A 26,168-nucleotide genomic window follows, 5' to 3' on the forward strand; every position below is an offset into this window, starting at 1 on the left:
AAGACTATCCTATATCTTCATGGACTACATCTTCAAAGCAGCTTTCCCAACCCTCCTTGTATTTCAATGTCCCACCTATGGTTTGGTGTTGGATGTGACTGTCCTCTGATTTTTCTGTGGCCTTGAACTGACTCCTGGTCAGTGACTTTGACTCCTTCTTGGTCAATGCTGACCGACCACTAAGACTTTGAGCGTAGATTATTTTGATACACATACTGTTCCCATGCTCATTTCCTTCATAATAATAATAATAACATTTTCCACACACTCCTACTGCACTAATGTAAATACATGAACAATTCTCACAGAGGGCTGAATTACAATCTGTGATTAGGTGCCATAAAGGAAATGCCTTCACATAGACCTAAAGAATAATTCAACAAATGTCAATTTGTGATGTTCACTCCCTTGATTAAGATGAATCAATCCCTTCTGCCTGCCGGAGGAAAGGCGGCTCGTTCTCTTTGACTCATCACCCTGTCCACCTCCAAACATGCTGCAGACCTGACAAGTTCACCCTTGTCCTCTGCTCTTACTAAGGCTGCTCTTAGTAACCAGGTCGGGTGTGTTTTATCCAGCTGCCTGGTGGCTGGTGTTTGGGCTTCTGAGGGCTTGGCTGTGCCCTGCTCCCCTTATCTTTGCCCAGGATAGTACATTGTCTGGAGAACCGCGGTGGTCTACGCTCCCCCTGTCAGTCTTCTCTCGAGCCGGTCCAGCTTGGCCAAGTTTTCTTTTAGAAGTCTGGAGGCAGGGCTCAGAAGCAGGGCCCGCTGGTAGTACATCCTGGCTGCTGCATAGTCTCCCTGCACACACATACAGAACAATACATGTATGCGGCAATAGGTGTTCAATCCAGAATGAACTTGGGCTGTTGCCATGTCAATAGCTTAACTGCAGTTTACTATTTAAGATGTGTTTAATCTAAACCCAGTTGATGCACAAATCACTCCTAAATACTAGGAATGGGTATGAGGAGTAGATTAAACAATTACTCATCTGACACATAAATGATAAAAAAAAAATTCTCACATTTGATCTTTATTTCCTTTAGCTTTTATTGATTGTGAGTAAATAAGCATGTATAGAAAAAACTTGGTCCTGAATGGCCAAAACAACATTTTAATAATACTGTATTGCCCAGAATACAAGATAGATTTTTCTTGAAACTATGTAAAAAAATGTGGGAGCACTAGACATCTATGTGTAATTCACAAAATCTGATTTTGAGTGGAAAGAGTGTCTTTAGAATTAGTCAGCCCTAAAAATAGTTAGGAAGCATACATACTGTAGTTTTGACTGCTCATGTAATGTGTTTTAACGTCACAGAGGAAATAAATGAATGATGAGTGAAAAGGAATCGAAAGTGTCTCCTGATATTGTAGGTGTCACAGAAGATGAGCTCAAAAAGCCTGGAAATGCTTGTCACATGCTGTGTAAGTATTTTGAGTGTGAGTATGTGTATGGAACAATCGTTGACTACAATGATCTGTTAAACCGTGAGAAACAATACCCCTACTAAATACCTCTACAGTTCATCAAATATAAGGTTTCAGTTTAAGAGAAAGCGATGGAGACAAGGAAAAATGGTTCACGGACAAACCTCTAATGAGGCCAAATCCAGGCCAAAAGTCTTGATCATTTGGAAAAAAATAATTAAAACTGAAAGTACAAGTTTTGGTCTTGAACTTTGAAAAATACAACAATGTATTCAAAATAAAAATAAGTGAAGGAAAAGGTTTTTTTGGGTTGAATATAACTGATTAAATTCTGGAATTGTTTTGAATAAAATATTTATTTTCATTTTTTCACTTTCATATATTGTTTGATATTTGAGGTCTTATAGTTCCGATTTTCAGTTGCTCATTTTATATTTTAAGAGTGAAATACTTTTTTTTTGGTTTCAGACTTTTGGCCTTGATCATGGCTTCAAATGAGAGGGGCGGGTAATCATGAGTGACAGCTAACAATGAAGGCTGAAGGCTTCCTCAACCCCGTTGCCTTCAGGAAATGTAGGTATTGCGAGAATTATGACCCAACACTTTCTATATACCATTTTCACTTGATTGGTAGCGAAAACATTTACACCAGTGACAAAGGTCTGTTTCTCTTTTAGACTGTATTTGACACAAATCGCAGTCTAAGAGCAATAAACTATGCCATATTGTCCTGTTAAACAACCACACTTTAATATCTAAAGTTTCGCACTTCAACATACCACTGTGAAAAAAACGTAGTAACCGCTTGCGATGGTGTCCGCTTCACACGGAAAACCTGTTGGCGCCAGTGCGCAGGCAAGAAACTGCAACTATTTTTTAAATCGATAATCTGGATTATGCAGGAACAAAACTGTGGCCACTTTGAACATCTTAACCTCACATCTGCCCATCAGAGCCGTGAAAACAATACATTTCCAGGTGTGAATGAGTTTGATGTTTCTAGGCCAGATAAATTTGAAATCAGTTAATGAAATAATGGTGACAATATCCAAACTGATTGTACTTGGTCACATGTAGTCATGTTTATTTTCATTCATTGTACACATCATCATATTCTTTGTTCATTCATTAATTGTATTCATTTGACTGTTTATCTACTTATTTTCTGTTTAGTCATTTCATTATGTTTTTAGGATAATGAATTTGTAAATTATAAAAAACTTAATTGTATTTGTGTATTTTAAACAGGCCCTATTATGCTATTTTCTGGGTGCATATTTTTATCTCAAGTTACAGTTACAATATGTTTACATGCGTTAATGCTCATAATCCTCCTTCTTTTTCTCATCCTGGCTGTCCTGCAGCACCTCTTCTCACCCTCTCTCTGAAATGCTCCGTTGTAGCGCTTGCTCCTCCCTCCAGAAAGCAAAGTCTGCTCTGATTGGTCAGCTAGCCCGCTCTGTTCTAATTGGTCAACGTTTCACATTTCAAAAAAACTCTTCCTCCGGAGCTTCAGTTTGTCTCTCTCTTTTGTTGTTTGAAGGCCAAACTAGCAGGAAGGAGTTTTATGTCACTTCTGTAACATTGTGACCTCATAAAGTTACAGAAGTGAAGGAGAGAATTCAAAGGAGCCGTTTCAGGCAGCTCAGGAGCAGTGTAATAATAATAAATAAATATTGTCTCTGTACATCATGACATTAACTCTTTTTGGTATTTTTAGAAAGAGCAATAGGGAGCTTGGAGGATTGGTTTAAGCCATTTTTTTCAACCTACCACAGAATGGCAGTATTGTTCTGTCTTGACTTCAGAAATTAATTTATGTTTGCTACCTTAATGTGCTGAATCCCTCCCATGTTCATCCAGGCCTGGGACTGGTCAGGTTTGAGTTCGACAGCCAGCTTGTAGCTCTGGTGGGAGAAAAGAAAAACAGATTAGTCAGTGTCATATTTTATGGGACAGTCACATACTTCCACTCAAGGAATAACAACATGGTTTGTATTGTATTTAGGGATGGGAAGATCCTTATCAAGTTTTCATTATCAGGATAATCACAAATATTGTATCTTGTACAGCTGTCTAGCTCTCTGTCATAGTAGAGAAGTGAAAAATAAATCGAGAGACGAGAGAGAGACAGAGAGCAGTGGTTGAGCAAGCTAGAAAGTGAATAAAGAGAGCGGGCAGTTTTAGTGAGAACACAGCAGTGAATCAGAGAAATAAATCATTTTCTGATTGTATCACAACTGTTATTTTCTAAAGCACAAATAAACACAACTCAAACCTCTACACAACCCTGCATGAAGGTGCCGCATTCCCAGATTTTTAGTAAATGCAACTGAAGCGAACGCTTCATCCTGTCTGCCTGACTCTGCCATGTTGTGGCAGCTCTGCCTGCATTTGTTTGTCTCATCCCCGCTCTGGGTCAGACACGCAGACACGCAGCTCTTCATACATCCATGAGACAGCAATGTGACCTGGTCGCTAAATTTTTAGAAAGTCCCAACCTCACCTGTGCACTGTTATTGGCTGGTGAGTTCACACCCACTGCTGACACCCAGAAACACAGCATAATAAGAGGGAAAGAGAAAATCCAGGCAGAGGACAGGGTTTCTGCAGATACAGACACTGTCACTCCCGTGTAGTGGGTCATAAGTGATGATTGAGAGCTGGCAGAGATCTGCACCCAACTGAGAGCACATTTCTAGTTAAACTTTATGTTCAACTATTGGTTTCAGTGTTTTTCTGGAATTAAGAGGACACATTACATAGAATGTATTCACATATACAGTGGGTACGGAAAGTATTCAGACCCCTTTAAATTTTTCACCCTTTGTTTCATTGCAGCCATTTGCTAAAATCGAAAAAGTTCATTTTTTTTCACATTAATGTACACTCAGCAACCCATCTTGACAGAAAAAAACAGAAATGTAGAAATTTTTGCAAATTTATTAAAAAAGAAAAACTGAAATATCACATGGTCATAAGTATTCAGACCCTTTGCTCAGTATTGAGTAGAAGCACCCTTTTGAGCTAGTACAGCCATGAGTCTTCTTGGGAATGATGCAACAAGTTTCTCACACCTGGATTTGGGGATCCTCTGCCATTCTTCCTTGCAGATCCTCTCCAGTTCTGTCAGGTTGGATGGTGAACGTTGGTGGACAGCCATTTTCAGGTCTCTCCAGAGATGCTCAATTGGGTTTAGGTCAGGGCTCTGGCTGGGCCAGTCAAGAATGGTCACAGACTTGTTCCGAAGCCACTCCTTTGTTATTTTAGCTGTGTGCTTCGGGTCATTGTCTTGTTGGAAGGTGAAGGCCCAGTCTGAGGTCCTGAGCACTCTGGAGGTTTTCTTCCAGGATATCTCTGTGGCCGCATTCATCTTTCCTTCAATTGCAACCAGTCGTCCTGTCCCTGCAGCTGAAAAACACCCCCATAGCATGATGCTGCCACCACCATGTTTCACTGTTGGGATTGTATTGGGCAGGTGATGAGCAGTGCCTGGTTTTCTCCACACATACCGCTTAGAATTAACGCCAAAAAGTTCTGTCTCTGAGCTCCTTGGGCAGTTCCTTCGACCTCATGATTCTCATTTGTTCTGACATGCACTGTGAGCTGTAAGGTCTTATATAGACAGGTGTGTGCCTTTCCTAATCAAGTCCAATCAGTTTAATTAAACACAGCTGGACTCCAATGAAGGAGTAGAACCATCTCAAGGAGGATCAGAAGAAATGGACAGCATGTGAGTTAAATATGAGTGTCACAGCAAAGGGTCTGAATACTTATGACCATGTGATATTTCAGTTTTTCTTTTTTGATAAATTTGCAAAAAGTTCTACATTTCTGTTTTTTTCTGTCAAGATGGGTTGCTGAGTGTACATTAATGCGAAAAAAATGAACTTTTTCGATTTTAGCAAATGGCTGCAATGAAACAAAGAGTGAAAAATTTAAAGGGGTCTGAATACTTTCCGTACCCACTGTAATAGCAGCTTCTCACCCATGCAAAGAATGTATTTAAGTGACCCAGTCTTACCCCCTAAAATATTTTTCACTTTAGTGTTAGTTAGGGCTTTCAACTGCAAGTGTATCTTGGTTCTCGTATACACTAAAACCATCTTGTTGGTGTGGATAAGTATCTCCTCTTTCTACATATAGAAGACCACGAAGGTCAACACTGACCTGTACGGAACAAATAATTTTATTTGAACAACATAGGGACTGCTGATCCTCTACCTTTCGATTTTTTAACACAGATGTGCTTTGCTTTAATGAGTTCACTCTGAATAAAAAAATCAAAAACCATAAAGATGAAAAACCTTTGCCTTTTGCAAACCTTATGAAAACAGTTCACTTTCTGACCACTGTGCTCTTTTTCTTTTACTTCATCTTTCCTGTGGATTTTAGTGTCTTCATCAAGCCTCATGCTGAAATTTAGTTTTTTAGGCCAAAATATGATTAATAAACAAATGTAGCAATGGTAACAGTTTCAGTAAATAAAACCTTCAACATATGCACCTCATTTATTTATGCTTCTTATCAGCAGGGATTAGAGCAGGGCTGTGGATGTTTGAATCAGCAGCCAGACTATCTGCTCTGAAAAATAAAAGACAAAAACCACAAAAAAAAATCCTAAAATGAACCAGTTTAAACAGCACTTCAAAGTATCTCTCAGGCTGCTTGCTTTGTGCTTGTTTTGCTCTTTTGGAGACTGTGATAATACTAGGGAAATAACACAACGTCATCTGTATAAACTCTCCTTAAAGATGCTGTGACCTGAGATGGCTTATTTGGCTCCTGCTGTCTTGTTTCCACTACATCATTATTGTAAGTGTTCAGTGGCCTATCCTTGGTTTGTTTCTTGGCTCTCCTATCAAGCCCTTTTTCTGAAGAAGTCATTCCACCTCCCTGTGCAGAAAAGTGCCTTCCAGAAACTTCCTCCAAAAATCCAAACATGGTTTAGAGTGTGCCGACAGATCTTTTGAAAAGTAGTAGCAGAAGTGTTAGTAAAATGTAAGGGGGTTGAGTCCATTCCCTTAGTAAAAGTCAGGGAGAATGGTTTGTTAAAATAAGTTCTCATAAAACACATGTAACCCTGTTTTTTCCATTTTAGATGGATTCATTAAGCTAGGGCTGGATTGTTCCAAGGAGACCATTTTCCAAGTTAAAATGAGGATGAGTGGTAAAAAAGCTCTAAAAACTTGCCAGCAGACTTGGAGTGAAAAACCTGGCAGAGGATAGGTGAAGTGTGAATAACAGGTATTTGGGCTAAAACCACATGGAATAAACCTGCTTTGTGATCAGGCATACAGATATCCTTAGAACATTGTACAGAACCAGATCAAGGGTGTGACCCTTCAAGTGTCGGCTCCTTTTGGCCTGAGTGAGGTTAAAGCATTTAGTTCTGATACATTCAATACATGAAAATATGTAAACATGATGAACATAAATGTGTGAGGAGTGGGTGAATGTGCCAGTGAATGAAGGTGGGATTGAAGTTCAGCAATTTGCCACTAATTTCACTATGCAGGATGACAAAATGAGAAAGCCACTCTAGATGCTACCTAATATTGGTTCAAATCTGTGCCTCATTTGGATGGATACCTGGCTAGAGAGACTGAGACAGAGCAAGTTTGGAGGAAGAAAAGAGCGGTACCTCGAAAGCTTGGTCCAGCTGGTTCATCTCCCTGAGCTGATTTCCTTTGGAAAAGTACAGCTCTGCTCTCACTGTCAGATCACTGGGACTCTGCTGCAGGGCCCTGTCCAGAGCATCCAGCGCCTGCACAGACACACGAATATAAACATTCACACTAAAAGTCCCTCTCTCTTACAGTTGATCGTCTTGCTGTTTGAGTGTGCTTCCTGCTGGGACTGTCACTGCTGGTTTAGAACAGAAATCACAGCAGGCTCTACAAAAAGACCCCTTGACTATCTGATACTTTGAACCATGAAGGCCTCTGAAGGAGTCAGGGATGGAGGGAAGAGAAGAAGAAGAAGCAGACAATGCAGAGAAAAGGAAGTCTAAACTGATTAAAAGCAGAGCTGGAGAGAAAGCTGGGGAGTACGGCGATGAAGAGAGCGGTCGTTTAATCCCGTCTCTTACAGACTGCAGCTACAGCTTTATTACTGACAGATTTAAAGAATTTGATTGGTGTTTTTTGAATTGTGTCTGACTCCATGATGTTGGGGGCTACAGTGGCAGAAGCAGTGTATCCCTGCTTCATTTCCACTGTAGTCCAGCTGAACCTTCCCCCAATGCCCCAAAAACATGGGACACACTGACTGACCGAATACTGACAATGTTTTATTTGCATTCTTAGAAAAAAGCCCAGAAGCTGCAGATACTCTCTTGGGGGAAAATGTCAAACATGGCAAATTGACCCAACTGTGTCTGTATTCATTTTCTCTTGTTTTCTCAAACGGCAGAAACAAAGTCTGACTCTTGCATTGCCTCAAGTCACCTTGTCTTTGGGAAACGTTGCACTTGGACACACTGCAAAGACTAAAGCAAATGGCCATCTACACACATATGTCCTGCAACTGAGTGAGAGGAAATAACTCCCCATTCCAGCAGGTGGACAACGTCCTCAATTGGTCGATGGCCGATCACCAAACGTTGCACAAAGACTAGGGCCACAGACTATCACCTAGGGCCCGACCTCAGGCCGACTGGTGGCCTGGTGTGTCAGGGCTTTCAGTTAGTCTACAACTATTACAAAGGAGAAGATTGAGAGGAGCGAGTTAACGTAATAGTTGTGGTAGGGAAAGTATGATTATATTACCAGGAGTGACATGATCAGATATCTTATATCTTAGCGTTAATTGCAAAGCTTGAGAACGGGCATACTTAGCCTAGCTTAGCATTAAGACTGGAAGCAGGGGGGGAAATGCGAGCCTCGCTTTGTGTAAAGTTCTAACCTACCAAACTTCTAAAGTCCACGGATTAAATTGTGGTAACTTGTTTTGTTATATCAGTACACAAACAAAAAATGTAAATTTGTTGTTTTAGAAGGAGTTACATGGTGGAACTATTTCTTTATGAAAAACAGTGTTTCCTCCCACCCAGCTTTTCTGTGCAGAATCTCCTGCTACAGTGCGGGTTGCCAGGTACGCTCAATGAGCACATGGAGCAGGACATGGTCTGTCGCTCCGTGCTGGCACCAAAGCTGGCAACATAACTGTGATGACAAGACTCCAGATTAGTGGTCACTAGGCCACATGTTGCACAAGACAGCATGGATGCTTGACTTAATGGGAAAATGGCACTGGTTTGTCAGGTTTGTCAGTAAGTTGGGCTTTTAACACTGGGCACATATGGTGTGAATACCAGTCGGAGCAACTGAACCAGATGTGTGTATTTGTCAAGAAGCTGAAGTAGAAACACAGAGGTATCCAAGTCTCTTTGAATTCTCTGTTCTCTAGAAACATCTTGCTTCTAGCAGTAGTATTAGCAATAACATTTACACATCATTGACTGACAGTGAAGCTCATTGCTATGGTCAGTGTTGGAAAGAAACTAAGTTAATTTACTCAAGTACTGTAAGTACAATTTTGATGCACTTTTCTTGAGTGTTTCAATTTAATTACTTTGCAGATAAAGACTTAACATACAAAACATGATCAGTTTGTAAAATATTATGTACTGTTAAGATAAAAATCGCAAAGGTATATAAGGTAGTTCAAATAAGCACAGCCCAAACGCGCCATCAGTAATGATGATCAAACAGTACAATATAAAGTTACACTGATAGGTCCATTCTGCATAGTATTATTACTTTTGAGTACTTAAAGTACATTTTGCTGATAATACTTTACTTTACATAAGCATATTTTCGTGAAACATGGTCCTGTCCAGATTTGTTCTGCAGTTTGATTAAACAGTGAGATAGTTGATATTTATAAACTGTATGCATATCCTAATGGGCAGTTTGAACAAAAATGTGTTATTTCTGAATTTATGTACCACACTGGCAGTGCTATTAGTATGCATACTGGCATTGTATCAAACTGTAGATTTCTAGTGTGAACAATCTGCATACTTATATCACAGAAGCACAAGTAATGATGGTGGTGATAGACTGGCGTGGGAGGATAAGCGGCAACTGCTCGCCAGCAAATGGCTGCTGGTCTGATGTACAGCAGAGGTGATTAGTTTCCACGGTAACTGTTGGAGCTAAAAACATCTCCCGCTGAGTTTATCATTCCTAACTGTGAGTTATCTGACCTCCGAGCAACAGACACTGAGGCCCTGAGAGACACACACATCTACAGTCATGAACTCCCCACTGACATCAGGACAGCAGAGTCGCTGCCCATCTTCAGGCGCAGGCTGAAAACTCACCTCTTCAGGAAGTACTACCCGGAGCCTTCCTCGTAGCACTTATGGCACTCGTATTAGTTGCTGCACTTACTGTATTCGTATCAGTTCGCTGCACTTATTGAATTTGTATTTGTTTACTGCACTTATCCTATTCGTAGTAGTTTGTAGCACTTACTATATTCGGATTAGTCTGTTGCAATTATTGTTTTCGTAGTAATCTGCCTCTGCACTATACTTTTGCTCTGGCTTATACTTTGAGATGCTTGTTTAAGAAAGGAGATGCACTTATGACTTCTGGTGACTAGTAGTTCTCTTGAATACCTATGTTGAATACACTCCCTGTAAGTCGCTTTGGATAAAAGCGTCTGCTAAATGACTGTAATGTAATGTAATGTAATGTACAGTCAAACATACACACACACCTCGGTGTAGTTGCCACGCTTGCTGTAGATGGCAGACAGGAGGCGGTAACATTCGATACAGCCGCTTTCTCTGGATATGATGTCCATGGTCATCTTCTCTGCCTCTTTGGCACGCCCGGCCATGGCCAAAACCTGAGCCTGGGACAGAAACAGAGTGTGTGAGTGGGTAGTTGTGGTGTGTGTGAGAAACAATTTTTTGAGGCCAGTCAGATGTTGTTTTGGTAAATATCCAACATTGCACCATGGCAGCTTTTCCAAACACACACACACACACACACACACACACACACACACACACACGGATGTTCTGGCATTCCATGATTCCATGATTTAATGAGTCTTTGAGTGTGTGTCCGTTCACCAGAGCCAGCCAGATGTCGGTGCTGTCCGGCTGCAGGGCGGCGGCCTCTTTGTACACCTGCAGGGCCTCCTCGTAGCGGCCCGTGTTGTAATACAGAGCTCCGAGCGGAGTCAGGATTTCCACCTTCCTCGTCACCTGCAGCGCCCTGCAAGAAAATGTCAAAAGGTCACCAAATTTAGATTGTGGTCCCAATTTGCTAAAAAGGAAAGAAAACAACAACAAAACCAAACAATTATATATGGAGGGTGGAGGATAATAATAATAATAATTAATCCTTTATTAGTCCCACAATGGGGAAATTACAATTCTCTGCATTTGACCCAGCCCAGAGGAGCAGTGGGCTGCTAAGAAGCGTCCGGGGAGCAACTTGGCGCTAGGTGTCTCGCTCAAGGACACATCGGCATGTTAATTGTAGAGGGGTTCGAACCACCAACCTTGTGGTTGCAGGATGAGCGCTCTACCTCGTGTGCCACAGCCGCCCCAATGAATTAGGGGGTTTTGAAGTCAGATGAAAGAAGCTGTTTTAAAGTCTGGTGATTCGGGATCTGATGTCATGGTATGTTATCATGGAGCTTATAATCATGGTCTAGACCTTAGACTACCTTTTTCATAAACACTGTTGCCTGTTATCCTCACTGTAATGTAAATGAACAAACACAACACAAGGCTTTGGTTGATTTCATTTGGATACATCTATTCATATTTATCATCATATATTAATATTTAAAAAATGTGTTAAGACTTGTAGATGTAAGGAGCTAAAACTCCACAGAGGCAGCGCGGTTATTAACTGTTCAATAAAAACATAAACTTAATTTTAACTCCTAGACCAAAGGGTATCCTCCAAAAGCGAATATATTTTATGAAACTTCAGTAACACCAATAAATCATCAAAAGGCTTCAGAGAGTTAAAAGTGTTCTCCCAAGGATGACAATGGTTGTTGGTCAGCTTGTTTGACACAGCCAGGGTCATCAAATGAAAATTCATCTACATTTAAATGTTTCATTTCACATTTCAAAATTTGAAATAAGACAGCATAATGAAAAGAATTTTAGAAAAAATTTCAGATTGAGATTTTATTTTATTTGAGTTATCTGAATCTAGAGCACTATTAAACTTCCCCTTGAAGAAACAACCCAACGTTTTTGGGAAATACATGCTTTCTTGCCAGGAGTTAAATGGAAAGCTAAATATCAAAACCTTGTCTGTGTGTTCAGGGCCGAGGTAGGCTGAAATTTGACAGAAACTGAATTTGAAACTCAATGCTGCATTTTGTATCACTGTTTATTGCGTGCACGCTACACAGCAGCAGTCTTGTGGCTGATCAATATTTTGGCTCTAGGCCTCCCTGAGTAGAAAAAAAACAAGGATTTACTCACCTCTTGTACCAAGACTCAGCTTCTGTGTTCTCATTGGATGATCGGAGCAGGCGGCCCAGGTTTACCATGGCAACGTAGTGTGCTGGTTTGAGTCTAACGGCTTGCTGGTAGTGAGCGGCTGCCAGCTCCCCCTCTCCTGAGGATTATGAGAGCAAAGAGTTAGGAAAGGAAATGGGAGGATGGAGGAAAGAAATGAACAAGGGTGGAAGAGAAATAAGGCCGCGAAGAAGTAAGAAACATGCAGGAGAGTAAGAAAAAAAAGGATAGAGGAAGTAAAAGAAGTGAGGCAGGAGATAGAAGGAAGGAAAGATTAGACATATCTATTAAATATATGTGATCAGATATTTTTAAATTGGAAAAACTACTTCTGCTCATTTTTATTCTACAGAGTTGTAAAATATTCAGGGTTTTTGATGATGACAATAATACTAAGATTATCATTCATACTTCATCTGGCATCATGTCCCATTAGAATAAATTCAGGTAAAGTGCTTCTCATACTGTACATTACTGGTGAAGTATTGAACAGATGAATTCTACATTCAAACAAAAGTTTTTTAGATTGATTCACTACCTTTCCAGCAGATATGCTTTCGCCTGAAACATACTGGAATTACAAAAATGGGACTACTACAAAATAGCAGTTATTTTGTTGGAAATACTGTGTGTCACACAAATCTTCATAAGGATAGTAAGAATCAGTTCTTAGCTTTGCAGCTGGAGTCACTGTTGCAGGCAACAACAGAATAAAACAGAGATTTTTTACATGCACGTCAGTTACTGTTAGGGTTTATTTTCTGAAGTAATCTGAGTGTTTAAAGACACCAGACACGGACAGTAGTGCTTTGACCGTGGTGGTGTGGGAAGATCTTTACACTCTGTGATAGACACTTGTACGCTATTCAAAAGGATTTAATTTAAAGTTAGCGTAAAACTGGCCCTGAGAAGCCTCTATGGGGCCATTTTTGTGGTGGCACAGCAACCAATGCAAGCAGCCCTTCCCCAACTCATGCATCATCTCAGGAATCAATCGCTCAGCGCACCTGCACAGGTCGTTAACAGTTAGCCCAACCCTCCAGTCAGGCTTGCAATTTGACAAGGGAAACCCTGAACCGAGAAACCTGAGATTTTAGTTGTTGGTGACGCTAACATTAGATTTGTAAAACTACCGCAATTACTTACTCAGGAAGCAAGACAGATTTTTTTTTTTTACAACTAATTCTGTCTCTCATTCATCCTTCAGTTCATACTGTGATAGGGATTAGTGAAAAGCAGTGTGCACTACCAAAACAGTCCACACAGAAACAAGCTGATCACGTTTAAAATCACTTCTTTAATCCCTGCTGTTGAATCAGCTCCATTTGGATTAGTTAATGTAGTTCCAAAGTCTTTTATCTGTCAGAATTTTATCATGACAAAGAATATGGATTTTTTCATCATTACATAGACTTGGACTAATCCAGATGAATACACCCCTTAGATTGAGTCATCCCCCCCAAAATATTTATTTATTCAGCCAAGACTGTCAACCTTGCGGTATATCATAGTAATGATTTGATTTGTTCCCCGGTTTTAGTTTTGAGGCGCTTTACGTTCTCCTTCACATTTTTCTCTCTGTGGCCTTGATTTTCACTGCTTAATATAAGTCCTGCACCTCTATGAAGTATTTGTTGAAAAGTTTATCCTGCAGTGTAGGGCCAATACCTATGGCCGACCACTGTGTTTACCTTCTTTAAATTCCATGCAAATGACACTTGTGGCCCGTTTTTAATAAACAAGCTAAAAAGTTGGGCTTAAAGTTCAAAATTTGACTTGAATGAATCAGGCTGGTGATGGTAAAGTAGTTCCATAAAGGTCAATACATTTCCATGCAATCAGATTAATTTGAGTTATTTTAAAGTAATCAAGATAATTGAGTGTGCATGCTTTTCCTAAAAAGCCCCCGAGCAGCAGTCCACTTTGGATTATGTGAAACACTGTGAAGGGTTTATAGAAATCCAATCAAATGAGATTGTGCATTTGGCTTCTGTAAGATGAGAAAATGACAAATGACCTTTTTCTTCTTTGACACCATTTAACAGAGTGGTGCAAAAATAAGTCCCAAATCCTGAAAATGAGTTAATATTTCCCTCAAAGTCAATGTTTTTTTTTGGTTAGATGCCTCAAATAGGGTGTGGTTAACACAAGTTTAAGATATCTCAATATCTTTTTCTAATAAACGATAATTCAGTAGTAGCCTGAGTTGTTAATAATAACAATCAATAATTTAAAGGGGTTACTCTTTTATGGTCATTGCATTTTCCACAACACTGTGCTGCAAATATCTCAGAATAAAAGCCTTGTTTAAAAAAAGGAAGGGATTCTGTCCACAGAAAGACTTATCTGCGCTGCTTACCCAGGTAGTGTGGCCTGGGAGTAAGTGTGGGACACACTTTTATGTTTATTGAAATTTTCTTTATGTGCATTACACACATTAGGTCATAGTATTGTATTGTATAATGTCAAATCTTAAATCAAGTTATTGCATAGTTCCTAGAGGAGAGGATAGGATGTGATGCAGGCTGGTGGCCACCAAACTTTAAACCTTGCTTTCCTCCCAATTGTCTCAATCAGTAGATCAGATCAGAACTTTGTTGAAAGATCACTTTTAATCTACCCATTAGTGCTATTGTTTTCTTTGTCTGCTGCTGTGGAATAAATCCTCTGACGACCATGCAGGGAAAAAAGTACAGCTGACACACTCAATGCAATTCAGACAACTATTCTTGTATACTGCTATCCTACAAGTAAGTCTAGAAACACAACACAGCGATAGACAAGGCTTCAGAACCCTAAGAAAGGCATTTGTGTGAAATTGTCATAATTTGCATTTGAATGCTTGAGTTATGACCGAAAATGGGATTTGTGAAGTCATAGTAACCTTGACCTTGGACCAACAAATTCTAATCAGGTCATCATTGAGTCTAAGTGGATGTTTGTGTCAGATACCTCTGATAACCCTATCTCTGATGGACTCTTTTAAAACAGCACCTTTTAAATATCAGTGCAGTCTTATTGACTCTGTCCTTTAGGAAAGATGTAAAGAAGGTGTGTTACACTGTTAAAGTCAATCTTAGTGTCTTTAGCAAAACTGTTCATGACTTTTTCATACATCTCATACTGAATCACAAGCTGAAAAAATAACACATCATTGTAACATCATCCACAAGTATAATCTCCTAAAATCTTACAGCTTTGTGTGACATGCTGGTGCTGGTTTAGTGTACATAGTGATGGTTCATATCATTGCGCTCTGATAATTGAAGGACAACTAGGACGACCAAAAGAGGTTACTGTGCAATCAGCCTTATCTAGTAGAGCAACACACTTTTAGAGCTCAGTACCAAGGTATACAAAAGAGTGTTGCTGCCCTACTGATTATATTTACAAGATGAAATCATCGCTAAACTCAATATAATCATGTACCCATCACGCAAACACTTTATGTGTTTTAATGTTGTGAAATCTTATAATTGTTGTCGTGTTGCTGATGTTGTTGTTGTTTAGTGAATAGTTACTGTCTTGTAATTGTGTTTTTAATAATACAGTGTTGATTTTCTTAACAAAGATGTCATACTCTGTTTCGTGCCCAGGGACTACAGATGACAAAATAGTTTATAGCTACCTCTGGAACAGATAAGAAGCTATGCACTGCCCCTGTTAAATGTATAAATACATAAATAAAATAATTTCTTTCTTGTGAGTTTTCGTGCAGCAGGTGGAGGGGACGCCTGGCCTCCACCAGGTAATAGGTTATCTGAGGCAATGACTGTGCTTACACCTGGGCCCTGGACTACACCTGCCACAGAAATATTTTGGGAGAGAGTCTTCCGTTTGAGTATTTTGTGTTTATTTTGTAATCAATTTGCACAGTTAATATTAAATTAAAAGCAAACTGTCTATGTATTGTTTATTTACATTAGTAATAGTTTTTTCCAGCCTTCATGTCTGTAAAATGCTTTGGCAAGCCAGTATATATTTTCCCTTCATGCATCATTAGTAAGGCCAGTTTTGTCATTATTGAGTTTAGTTATATTATTTAGTTCAGTTTTATTTACCTCTTTAAGGGACAAATTTAGTTGTATGCTAATGAGGCAGACTGATTTGGCTGAATAAAAACCCGTACTGTGTCCGTCTGATCGTTTGCCACACCTTAATGACAGTGTAAAAACTTCCACTAAACATAATGGGCATTCCAAAAGTAAACTTTATGGCAGAGCGCTTATAATAGATTTGACAGGTGGATCTAATAAAGTGACAACTGTAAATGTACAAAAAAACAGTTCTTTCAATAATATGATCATACAGACTGACAGATCAAATGTCCGCAAAACTAGTTTTAATTATCTGGCAAGTTGGTTTCATAGCGTGCTAAAGGCTGCCTGGAATTAAAATTTCAAGTAAACTATGGAAAATGGGCAATTTATTGTTAATGGTCAGTAGTCGGGATTATATCAAGATAAATATATGCGATATCTCATCAGTAAAAACCCTCTTGGAAAAAATCCAGTATGAGCTGAACATTTTGGCAGTGGTTGATGCTTTTGTTAAGGTAAACTTATGTATGTCTATGCAGTAGAAGACCATAAGCCCCAGGGCCAGAGAGCCTCTAGGTTCAACTCACCCGTATCCACCAGAAACACTCCGTAGTTATTATGCAGGTCAGAGCTGTCCGGACAGTTTTCTATTCCTTTCAGGTACACTTCATTGGCTTCAGCAAAGCGTTTCTGTGGGAGACGGCAGGTGAAATGAATACAGTTTTAATTCAGGAACGAACTAGACCAAGGTTACAGGAAGCTGGGGTATGAACAACTGAACAGGCTACTCTGATGGTGATTTATTGCTGCTTAGATTTATCATCTACAGCTAAAGCTAATTTGAGTCCGGAGTTATTGAGAAGTGATGAGTTACAACATGCCTCCAGGCTGCAAGGTCAAGTGTGGTATGTACTTTATGTGCTTGAGTGTGAGAGAAAGAGGGAGAGTTTTTTAGTGCATTGTGAATGTTTCACCTGCTCAGCATAGAGGGATGCTAGACTGGAGTAAGCATCAGCAAAATGTGGACCGAAGTGTATGGAGTCCTTCAGCAGAGTCTCAGCCTCTTTCTCCTTCCCCTGGGACCTAGAACACATCATCATCATCATCATCATCATCATCATCATCATCATCATCACCACCACCAGCAGCTGCATGCAATGTTATTATACTCTCATCATCATAAACATCATCAACATTATAAACATTATTATCATCAACATCATCATCATCATCATAATCATGCCCAGGAGCTATAATACAGTATCATAATCATATTATTATCATCATTGTCACAATCATCCTAATAATGATCACTACCATCATCAAGATCATCAGTAGCAGTAGAATGCTATACTTTCATTAAAACCACTGATGACAGGCTTGTTGTTGTTCAATTACACACAGTTGTAATCATTTATTCATGTCCACCAAAGAAACAGCATGAATACAGACATATACACACACACACACACACACACACACACCAAACACACACACATCTGTCGTGGACTTGCAGCAGAGGATTGATGGCTCAGTTGGTCTATTTGTTCTCGAAACTCCACTCTTCACACAGATATGAAACGTAATAATGGACTTCATTTCAGATTATTTTCATTTTCATTATTTTCTATTAGAGCAAGCTGAGCTCAGGGCAGTACACAACCTCAAAACGAAACAAAACAAAAAAACTCCACAGCTGTATAAAGAGCTTACAGATTACAGTGCAGTGTCAGGATTCCATTTAGGGAGCATACTGAGTCTTAGTATTGTTAGGCCCTGCAGTCTCTGAATCCAGTATGACTAATACCACCACATGTTCCGCTGACCATTCATTTCTATCTGAGTGTTGAGGCTATGTTTCAACATATCTGTTTGTATCCACATTGATACACCATGAATCGAAGATTCTGCATCATTAAGGCATATATAATTTAACAAAATTATTTTTCATATAATTTTGTATGATAAATGTATGGCCCTTTCAGTTGTTGGTCCTCATTGATTCTATAACCCTGCATACGGCCTTGGTCTATGAGTTTAAATTAATCATTTGGTAAGGTCCTGCTGTTTAGTTATTTTTATATATGCACACGTTCCCAGAGGTGTTAAACAGAAATTCAAAGGGCACAGATACAACCATGCCTCAGTTAATTCTTGAATTTTTAATATATATTTTGTATCTATTTAAGTGCACTTAAAGCACTTAAACAATACATGACATCATTCACACCCATTCACACACAGGTGTGTCACCTGTGTGTGAATGGGTCGAATGGGTCGAATGGACGACCCTGCTCTTCCACTGACCCACAGGAGCCCTGTATTGGATTTTGATTGTTCTGCCTGCAATTTTTCTGGATTGACCCCTTCAACTTCCCTTCTTGCCTGTCATTCTGAAGACATGTGTCCTATGAATCTCAAAAACAGAGATGAGAGGAGTGATAGGAGTGCCCCTTTGGTCACATCTCAAACACCACAAAAAATGATATCAACGTCTTTTCTCTCTGTTGATAATAATATCTTGGCGATTGGACTCACGTCTTTTTTTCAAATGTACCTTATATGAACCCCAAACTAACCCTAAATGAACCCCATTGATACAGCTGTCTCAGAACTGTTAATATATGCAACGTCTTCGGGCAATAGCAGCCGCACAGTCAAAATTTCTTGCGAAATTTTCTAGTTAAAATTGTCATTTAACATAAGACCTTAGAATGAAAATCCATATTGAAAAGATGCCATAGTGACTCAGCCAGCTACAAAAGGCGTTGATGAGATGTTTCAGCGTCACCTCTGAGAGAGAGAGAGAGAGAGAGAGAGAGAGATGGAAAAGAAGAAAACTGTTCAAGCTGAACCTCCAAGAAGAAGATGACCAAAGAAAGCCGAACACTGTCACCAGAGCTCCAACGATCCAAGATCCAAAATGCCTAGATACCCGAAGAGACTGCGTCCACACAGAGCAACCTCCCTCTGCCCATCAGAAATTCAGAATTGTTGTGATCATACTGGGGAGCCGAGGTAAAAAGAGGATAATTTATAGCAACCATTACAAAGTTGCTGTTGGAACCATTAAGACTGTGTCCAGCTGTGAGGGTCATTGTCAATTTTGAAAGCACATTGGAGAGCTTTGCAAAAACAAAACCTTCCTTTCCACTAGAAACCTTTCAAGAGCTGTTCACATGGTATAAGCAAAGTGTCCACCTGCGAGGGGTATCTTCAGCTTCTGTCACATTACACAAAGTGATGGTCAAGCTTTTGTAATGTGTGATCAAAAGTGGGTTCTTTTACTATTCTTTTGTTTTCCAACCATCTTTCACTTTAGGTGTCACTTTAAAGTGTTTGTGTGTCTTACTTAAGGAGGTTTCCCAGGTTAAAGAGAGCTCGATTATGCTGGGGGTTGGTGTCCAGTGCCTTCCTGTAATAGCGCTCAGCCTCCTCTGGGTCGCGTGTCAGAGTGCCGAGATTGTTCATGGCACTGGCATGGCGAGGGAATAACCTGATAGGAGGGGAGAAAAATAGGAGGGGAGAAAAGCAACAGACAGGACAGCAACATTAGGCAACATTTCATTAGTGCCTAATTACTTGAAACTAAGAATTGTTGTGTTTTCGTTAACTTAGCCCATGTGTTCCAAAAGACTATATTCGGTATAATGGAAAAATGCCACAAAAATGGTTCAGATTGGTCTAAAGTCTTGAAATCTGGAATGGTCATACATGAACAAGTACAAGAAAAAATGCCAAAACTGTGTTAATGAAATGTTTTACATCTGAAATACTTTTTTACATTGTATATGTATGCATATCTTTGATATTGAACTTGTTATGAGTTTAAAGATACTAAACTGCACCAACCGCAAAGAAGATGGATAAACTGATGGAAAATGTTTTTTAATAGTTCAAGGGGATCACATGCCTTTGCTAAGAATAAAAGAGCTTATGGATCCAGGCCATTAAAAAGGGCTGATTAGGGTCCTGGGGGTCCTAAGGCAGCGAGAGTCTGTTTGCTAACATTTGCTAGTTAGGTAATGAGTAAGTTATATAATATTGGTTTGGTTCAGTAGGTCACAACCTCAGTAACTGGCCAACTAAATATGAGAGACAGCGAGTGAAACAACAACAGAGCTTAGTTGCTCTAGGAGGACCTCAATAACATCAACTATTCATTATTTGATCTGATTGTATTGGTATATAATCAAATAAGTTTGACTATGCATAGTCAAAAGTATTTTTGCTCAACATTATGTAGACCACAAATGCAGGCAATATACGTCACAAAGTTATTTTGGAACATTGGGATATGTTCCTTACATTTTTCAGCCCTATAATTGGCAACCCTTATTTTTAATCTTCTTTAAAGACATATCTCTGTTAAAACAACTAACAGCACCAACATTTTGGCCAAGGCCTGAAGACCATCAAAAACTGAGGTTTAAAATTCTACACATATACACAGATTAATAGATTCCAGATGAACCAATCCGAAGAGAGGACCGAAGAGAGGTGAAACCATTAGAAGAAACACATGAAGCCACATCTCTGGTTCCTCAGGAAGTCTCCCCAATGACAGGGACACCTAATGGACACTCTTTCAGAGTGTTAGAGTGTATGTAATGCAATACAATATGTGTATGTTAGATAAAACCCAGTATATTGTGCATGATTGCTTAGAAGTCCGATAATATTGCCTTATTTTACATACAGTTACCTTGAGTTCGTGGCCATCCATTATGTGCCAAATACGTGTCAAAAATATATACGTGTCAACCAAATATTTATATAACACATTTTACTTCTTGTAAATGGGTGAAATGTTCAAAAACGCATCTTATTCTTGGAATTGTAAATAAAAACGATCTAGTTTATAAGGCAACAATGCCAAACTCTCCTATCAAATAAAATCTGTCGGTCTACCTTTGACTGTAAAGAAAAAGACGTTAATTTATAAAACACATGTACAGACCAAAACCAACAGTCGGCCCCTCAATACTGTCTCTCTGTCTGTGTCAGTCAGCTTTAAGCTCATTGGTTCTATAAAAACTCAGAATTGTACACTTTCATTACTTCAATCTAATTTCTTTAACCACTGGTCACTGAAAGAGGTTATATTTTGGGACTATTTTCAGCAACGGATTAATCCACATTTTGTGCTTTAGATTGATATTCCTTTATTGATCCCCATGGGGGAAATTTGGGTGTTGCAGCAGCTCAAGTACAGAGAAACAGATTAAGATAATAAATAAATAATAAAATTAAAATTAAAATATATGTTTCAGTTTCACTCCATGTTCACCTTATCTGTGTAAACAAGTGTGAACTACCCTCCTATCTTCAATGCCTCTTTCTTGTCTATGCTACGTAATTTAACCTGCTCAAGCTTTGTGTAACTAATTTGCAATATACTATGTTCCTGTATTTGCATTAAACTTCATAACATTTTGACTGAACTCTGCTTGTTTGATTCAACACAAATGTGTCAAACCAGTAGATTACAGATTAGATGGATACAAGCAATGGAAACAATTGGGATCTGATGGTTTCACATTAGCAGTAATGTCAGTGCTGAGAGAGCATTTATGCCTTACTCTCATGGGGCAGGAGGCTTAGATCTTGCTAGATAAGAGGAAAAGGCTCCTGTTATTCCTTTTTCTTAAACACACAAGGACATACCTAGTCCCCAGTCACATGATTACATACACAACTAGCTGTGGCATTTTGGCTCTGACCTGATGGTGCTTAGTCAGTGTGCGACAGGAGCTCTCACACACACATGAACAAGCAGCAGGAGAGATGCTCTTTAAAAGACACTGTTTTGGTGAAACTTAATCATGATGGACCTTCTGTAGGATATAAAAGTACATTAATCAAGGTCCTCAGGTCCTTTCAGCGAAAGGCTTAATGTGGCTTTGAAACAACAATTTAGGTCTGCCACAACCAAACAAAACTTTTGCAGAAATAAATCTTGCAAGTACAGCTGCTCCACGATTGCACAGATTAATTTGTTCCTCAACAGAGCAGCCTCATGTTATGTAAAAACAAGCTGCATTCACACATAACTTTGAGTTAGAAGTATTTTAAGTGTTAGCTTAACAGTAGGGTTGGAAATCTTCTTCAAAAACATCAGTGATATTTTTGTTCCATGACTGTAATAAGCCTGTCCAAACATTTCAATCCGCCCGAATGTCAGTGTTGCCGATTGGCGACATTCTTGCTAGTTTTAGCACTTTTCTAACTAGTGCTGTAGCTACTTTCATTGGAGTGGAGTTTGCAACACTGGACTGGGTTTTAAGGGTCTTACAATCTGTACACATGCCAATTCCTCTGTCCTAGGACCCTCACATCGGTACAGGAAAAACATAGCGTTCTTTTGCTAGCTTCTCAAGATTACCAACCTCCAATTTTCAACTTGATTCCTAGGACGGATTCTGAGATTCTTGACTGCTGAATGAATGCTTTTTTTTTTGTTGTTGAAAGTTTTCCCTGGACACTTCCTAATGTTTGACTAGAGGCTCTTGAACTGATCAGCAGCACACAGTGTCAATTCAACATTTTGTAGCATTTGCAATATGATTTGAAGCTTAGGGTAGCCACAGGGCATACCCACGGTTTAAATGAAGGACACTTTGACTTTGTGACCCAATAGAGAGTGTTTGACATGAAACAGGAACATAAATGAAACAGTTCTATTAGCAACAGGAAAAAAACTTTGACAACACACTGTGTGACTTAGAGAGTGTTGGATTGTCACAGTCAGAGCGCTTTAGTTTAGTCAGACCTGAGAGCAGTGGTGTAGTGGTGAATGGCCTCCTGGTGCCGGCCGCTGTCTTTCAGGAAGTTGGCGTAGTTGTAATGGACTTTGGCATTGTGTGGCAGAGTCTGGATACCAGAGCTGAAACAAGGAGGAAGAGGAGGGATAGGGAGGAGGAGGCATGTGATTATCTAAATAATTTATTTATTATGTAAATAATCACAGCCACAATGATCTCCTGTTTTTCTATGAATTCACTGGTGCTCCTGTAATTTAAATGACGTCCTTGTATTTGACATTGGATCTCTGAGTTTGAAAGGTGCTTGTTCTGCTATTTTTTGTTTTATTTTATCCGTTCCATCTGAAATTTGATTTTTTTTTTCAATGTTTTTTAACTGGGTGTACCTGTCTGTGGACACACAAACATTAGCAATAATTGACTTTCCCCCATACACACATACTATACATATGACACATACACACACACACAAACACACACACACACACAGTTTCAGTCCTCTAACATTTGCAGGTCTGACTGGAATATGAAAGAAAGGTGGGAGAAAAAAATCACTTCAAGGCTTTATAATTTCACTGTTGCTGTCTCACTCTCATCTGTCATGGATGGGAAGAGCCAGAGACGTCATAATGTGGACGCCATCAGATAGATAGATAAATAAATAAATCAACTGATTAATAGTAATTTAACAAACAATAAACAGCATGTTAAACTTATATGACACACACACACACACAACACACACACACACACACACACACACACACACACACACACACACACACACACACACACACACACACACACACACACACACACACAGTATGTTTTTGTCAATATAATGTCTTCCCCAGGACTTTTGGGGACATTGCATTGAATTACATTCATTTCTGGAGACCTATCCTAACTAATAAAAGCCTAATCTAATCCTAACCTTAAACCAAGTCTCCACCCTAAATTTAATGATTAAAGTTATGGGGACATGCCATTGTGTAATCACATTTATGTCCTCACAAGACAAGTACAACACACACAAACACACATCAATAAAACAAACACATTGTGTTGTTGTATGTACCAATGACAAATCAACAAATAATGACAGCAGTCTGCTGACAGTTATTACCACAAACAACAACAACCATTATAAAAAGAGACTGGCAGCTTCCAAACAGCATTTTACACGGTGCATGTTTATTTTTAATAGTCCATATGTAATTGTTAAGCTGTATCTGGAGTGTACTATTGCAGGTTGTCAACATCTTATAATATCTGCCCTCCAGTGAATAAATCAGATAACTATGACTGGACTAATTTGACTAATTCCGGCTAGTTTGGGAATAAGGAGCATTAAGAGCTCTTTATAGATATCAAAAAGTCAAATGACACTGAATCTTAATATATTAAATCACACTGAATATATATATATTTGTATCATGGGTCTGTGTTCAGAATTTACTGAGTTACAACTCCAAACAGAATTTTAAAGGTTCCCGTTATCTACCTGTAGTAGCGCGATGGAGCAGTTTGATTCATATTATATTTTCATGTGTAAGTCCAGGATTTGTTTGTTCTGTGCATGAGCACAATGATGCACATTTATGCACCAGTGATGCATTACAAATTCCTCCCAATGTTCTCACACTGTTCCACCAGTCAACAGTAGCCGGTAATACTGAAAGAAATGCAGCAGTGCACCAACAAAGACTGGGAAGAAAACCGCAAGCTAGTAAACATGGATGTAAACGATGCTGGATTTAAGGGCAGCTTTGAGTTACCTTAATTGCCTCCATGAGTGTGTCCCAGCTGCTTCTACTGTTGACTGTGACTTGATGGGTGGCCAATTCAATGGGCCAAATTAGAATAACTAACTTCCTGTTGTTTTTTGTTTAGGCTCAGTCCAAAGTAGCAATGTCTTCACCACTTAGTATATTAGTACTGAAAATCTGCTGATATGAGCCTGAATGTGAGCAAATAGTTGTCATTAGAGTACTGGGACCACATGCTACACTGGCAATTAAATAAGAAATGTTTTGCCATATTTTGACTGTCTTGTAGCACAAAAGACAAAAGTGTAACGAAGACGTGTTTTTTGTGACTTTTAGGGACATTACATTGACTTACATTTATTCCCTGGAGACTCACCCTAAGCATAACCACTACCAGCCTGATCATAACCCTAAACCTTAATCTAACCTGAACATGACCTTAAACCAAGACTTCATCCCAAAAATGATTACAATATGGGGACTTCAGGCTTACGTGCATGAAATGGTCCTCATTTTGTTCCTCCCAAAAAAGACAATTCACGACATGGTACCTATGTAATCAGATTTATGTCCCCACAGGATGGTAAAAGATGCCCAAACACACACCCCCCCACACACTATCTCTCCTTACCGGAAGAGCGCCTCCCTGGAGAGCCAGACATGGTTCTGCTGGACGGTCTTCCAGGAGAAGAGCAGGAGAAGCAGCAGCATGGAGACACTGAGGACTGTGGTTCCCCAACGGCCCACCGCCGAACAAAGTCGACCTAGGCCATGAGCCACCAGGATACAATAACCCATACTAGAAGAGGAGAGGAGGAGGAGGGAGGATGTAAGTGAGGGGAGACAGGAGGGTGAGAGACAAAAAAAGTGTTCTTCATTACAGCCGTCCTACATCCTCTTACAGTCACTGTCATCGCTCAACACAGCCTCCTCAAAACATTGTGACATAACGTTACACACCCTGGTGGTGCCTTTCACCTAAATCACTCCAGGTCCCATGGGTGCACACATTCTAAACATGGGTGGGTGCTGTTGCTTCCCATAAAAACACAACATCTCACCATTTTTTGCCATATCATTTGACTTAAATTACATGGTAAGTAGGATTACTGCCTCGCAGTTTTTTGGCTCCTTCAACCAATCAAGTAGCAGTTTACATCCATGTCTGTCCGAAATGTCATCACTTCATCATTTTATCCTATTAGACATTACTGTGAAATTGTCATAATTAGCAACTCGAGTTATGATCAAAATCATGTTTTGTCAAAATCTAATTCGTTGCTCCATGATTATGTGAACTGTTGTTCTATTCATTTCAATGTTATTTAATTACATTTATTTTGTATAGCCCAAAATCACAAATTTGCATCAGAGGGCTTTATAATCTGTACACATACGACATCCTCTATACCAGGACCATCACATCGGCACAGAAAAAACTCCCCCCAAAAAAACCTACCGTCCTTCTCCCAGGACGGACAGAAGTGCAATGTTATCACGTTATTCTGCACTGGAAGAGGCGTGTTATTTTGGAGAGTGCATCATGACGTTGAAAGCTAAAATGCGATCTTTCTGATCCCACCGTGTGGCCAACTGCTCCACAGGGGCCTAGCCCAGAAATCACCGAAAGTGCATGTGGCACGCTTTTAACA

The 26,168-nt window shown here is 39.5% G+C and overlaps 1 protein-coding gene across 1 annotated transcript; it reads right to left on the bottom strand.

Moving 5' to 3' along the window:
- Positions 1 to 79: 79 nt before the first annotated feature.
- On the bottom strand, positions 80 to 25,464 carry tmtc1 (transmembrane O-mannosyltransferase targeting cadherins 1). The gene is made up of 12 exons (XM_054627123.1): positions 25,409 to 25,464; positions 25,148 to 25,315; positions 22,756 to 22,869; positions 19,336 to 19,479; positions 16,958 to 17,066; positions 16,571 to 16,673; positions 11,908 to 12,043; positions 10,528 to 10,672; positions 10,167 to 10,304; positions 7,081 to 7,203; positions 3,266 to 3,343; positions 80 to 803 (listed from the first exon to the last, which is right to left on the bottom strand). The coding sequence occupies exons 1-12, from the start codon at positions 25,462 to 25,464 to the stop codon at positions 678 to 680; spliced, it is 1,440 nt and encodes a 479-aa protein (XP_054483098.1). The 3' UTR covers positions 80 to 677.
- Between the last annotated feature and the right edge of the window lie 704 nt (positions 25,465 to 26,168).

This window comes from Anoplopoma fimbria, unplaced genomic scaffold, assembly GCF_027596085.1.
Source record: "Anoplopoma fimbria isolate UVic2021 breed Golden Eagle Sablefish unplaced genomic scaffold, Afim_UVic_2022 Un_contig_7867_pilon_pilon, whole genome shotgun sequence".
Classification (NCBI taxonomy): Eukaryota; Metazoa; Chordata; class Actinopteri; order Perciformes; family Anoplopomatidae; genus Anoplopoma; species Anoplopoma fimbria.